The sequence below is a fragment of the Fringilla coelebs genome, assembly GCF_963513975.1.
Source record: "Fringilla coelebs genome assembly, chromosome: 3".
Classification (NCBI taxonomy): domain Eukaryota; kingdom Metazoa; phylum Chordata; class Aves; order Passeriformes; family Fringillidae; genus Fringilla; species Fringilla coelebs.
Genome location: NC_140030.1, coordinates 105,508,310 through 105,510,921, shown reverse-complemented (window position 1 = coordinate 105,510,921; position 2,612 = coordinate 105,508,310). Strand labels below are relative to the sequence as shown.

Below are 2,612 nucleotides of genomic sequence, written 5' to 3'. Positions count from 1 at the left end.
CGGCAGCGCGCCACCTGCCGGCGGCCCCGGCTCAGGCCCGCGGCGGCCCCGCCCCGTCCGGCGGCGCCTTCCCGCGGCCATGGCGGCGCTGGGGCTCTGCCGCGCCTTCGGTGCTCTCCTGCTGTCGGCGGGCCCCCGCCGGGCCCGGCCCCCGGCGCTGCCGTCCGGCCCCCAGCCCTGGCTGCCGGCGCCGGTGTCGGCGCCTGCCACCTGCCGCGGACTGAGCGGCTCGGCGCCGCGCTGCACCACCGACCCGCTGTGGAAGTGCCGGACCAAGTATACCGTGCGGCCCGTGGGCATGAAGAAGACGGGCGGCCGCGACCACACAGGTGGGCGGGCGGGAAGGCGGGCGCAGGCGGGCTGCCGGGGCCGGCTGGGCGCGGGGGGTCCCGCCTGCAGCCGCTCCCGTGTCCCGCAGGCCGCGTCCGCGTGCGGGGAATCGGTGGGGGACACAAGCGGCGCTACCGCATGATCGACTTCCAGCGCCTGCGCTACGAGGAGGGGGCCCCGCCGGAGCCCTTCACCGAGAAGGTCATCAGCGTCCGATACGACCCTTGCAGGCGAGTGCGGGGTGCGGGCTCGTCCCCGGGCCCGGACAGTCGCGCCGGCCGTGGTCCCCTGCTCACCCGCCGCGGGTTCTCCGTTCAGGTCGGCTGACATTGCCCTGGTGGCCGGCGGCAACCGCAAGCGCTGGATCATCGCCACGGAGAATATGCAGCCAGGGAACACCATCACGAACTCGCCTCACATTAGCAGGATGGCAGGTGCACGCCAGGGCCAGGGGCAGCTGTGCCGGTCTTGCCAAGGGCTCGTCGGCTGTTCCTTGCCCAACTTTTCAGCTTGTGTCTTCCAGTGTCAGCCAGTGAAGGGGATGCATACCCACTGGGGGCTCTGCCTGTTGGCACTCTGATCTGCAACCTGGAGAGCCACCCTGGGAAGGGAGCACAGTACATCCGGGCAGCTGGTATGTCCCCACACAGGGAATCCACTCTTTGTAGGGGTTTGGCTGAGGTGGAGAGGAGGGCAGGGGGGCACTGCTGTGGGTGGCCAGTGACCGAGAGTTGCCATCGTCCTCTCATGTTAGAGTGCAACACATCCCTCCAGAAAAGCAGGGGCAGCTCTGCCCTGTTAATTCCTCAAGACTGTGTCCTCACCAAGAAGTGCCACATTTAGTACAGCAGTGCTTTGGGGAGTTACCAGGATGGGGATGTGCTTGTCACAGGGCAGGATACTTTGTCCTGCTGCCCAATGCAGCTGCCTCCTCTCTTGCTTTCTGCAGGTACTTGTGGGGTGCTGCTGCGGAAGGTGAATGGGACAGCCATCGTGCAGCTGCCATCCAAAAGGCACATGCAGGTAAAGGAGCTGTGCTGTCCCTCGCTCGACTGCCTGGGCACACAACCGTGTGCCCCCAGGGAGGGCTACAGCTCTTCTCTGTCCCCTAGGTGCTGGAGACCTGCGTGGCCACAGTGGGCCGCGTGTCCAACGTGGATCACAACAAGCGGGTGATCGGGAAGGCGGGCCGGAACCGCTGGCTGGGCAAGCGCCCGCACACGGGCTTGTGGCACCGCAAGGGTGGCTGGGCCGGGCGCAAGATCAAGCCTCTCCCCCCCATGAAAAGCTATGTCAACCTGCCACGGGTCAAAGCAGTGGAGTGATGCCCAGGGAAAATAAAGCATTTTTCATGCCACTGCTGTCGCATTACTGATGTCTTTTATGCACAGGGCCTTCCTCACTTTCCCACGGGTCAAGTTCCGCTGTGTTCAGTCCCAGGCAGGAGTGGGATTGGTGGGAGAGATGAGTGTGGGGCTGCAGACTGCCTTGGCTTGAGTTTGAGGTTGGTGGGTGACCCGGTGCGGTCAATTGGCACAATCGTGTCAAACCTAGCCTGTAGGACACCCGAGCTCTTCTCTCACCCTCAGCTTGTGGAGGAATGAAGGCAAGCAGACGGGAAGGTGGCTTCCAGCCAAGGTGACTGTGAAGCTGCGAATCACGGACATCAGCTCCTCCCAGTCCCAGTAGCGCCTCACTGCTCCCTTGCCCCACTTCTACCGCCGGCCGCTGCTGCGTCCTTCCCTCGCCGCCTTCCCTGTCCCACCGTGCCCCGTGCGTCTGCGCTCCAAGCGCCGCGCTGTGCCCCCTGTGCCTGATCCAGCCCCCAGCGCTGCCCCGGGCGGTCCCGCAGCGCCCGTCCGAGCTCCCGCTGCCGCCCGCCCAGGCCCAGCCCTCACGGCCGCCGTCGGGCGGGGTCTGCGCAGGCGCCCGCGGCCGGAGCGGCGCGGGAGCGGTGCCGGAGGTAACGCGGCGGCCCCGGCGCGGCCCCGCGGCGGAGGGAGGGCGGCGGGCCGGGCACGGCCGGGCGCGGCCGGCGAGCGCCCCGAGCGGAGCGACCCGGGACGGGCCCGGGCCGTTTAGGGGAGGCCTCGGTCGCGGCCTCCGGCCGACCAGACAAGGGGTGCGGCAGCCGAACCGGGCCGGGTCCGGTGCTCGGCGAGCTCTCGCTTTGCCCGCGCCTGGAAGGAGCGTTGATGCTGCCGCTGCTGCGGCCGGCCCGTACGAGTCCTCTCCACGGGGATGGCAGTGCCGTGCCACCCACCTTTAGCATGTGTGCCCCG

The 2,612-nt window shown here is 68.2% G+C and overlaps 1 protein-coding gene across 1 annotated transcript; it reads left to right on the top strand.

The window, feature by feature from the left end:
* Positions 1–56: 56 nt before the first annotated feature.
* MRPL2 (mitochondrial ribosomal protein L2) lies at positions 57–1,679 on the top strand. The gene is made up of 6 exons (XM_084202783.1): positions 57–329; positions 419–560; positions 649–764; positions 854–964; positions 1,280–1,353; positions 1,443–1,679. Exons 1-6 carry the CDS (start codon positions 80–82, stop codon positions 1,653–1,655), a joined length of 906 nt encoding a protein of 301 aa, XP_084058909.1. The 5' UTR covers positions 57–79; the 3' UTR covers positions 1,656–1,679.
* Positions 1,680–2,612: the final 933 nt, after the last annotated feature.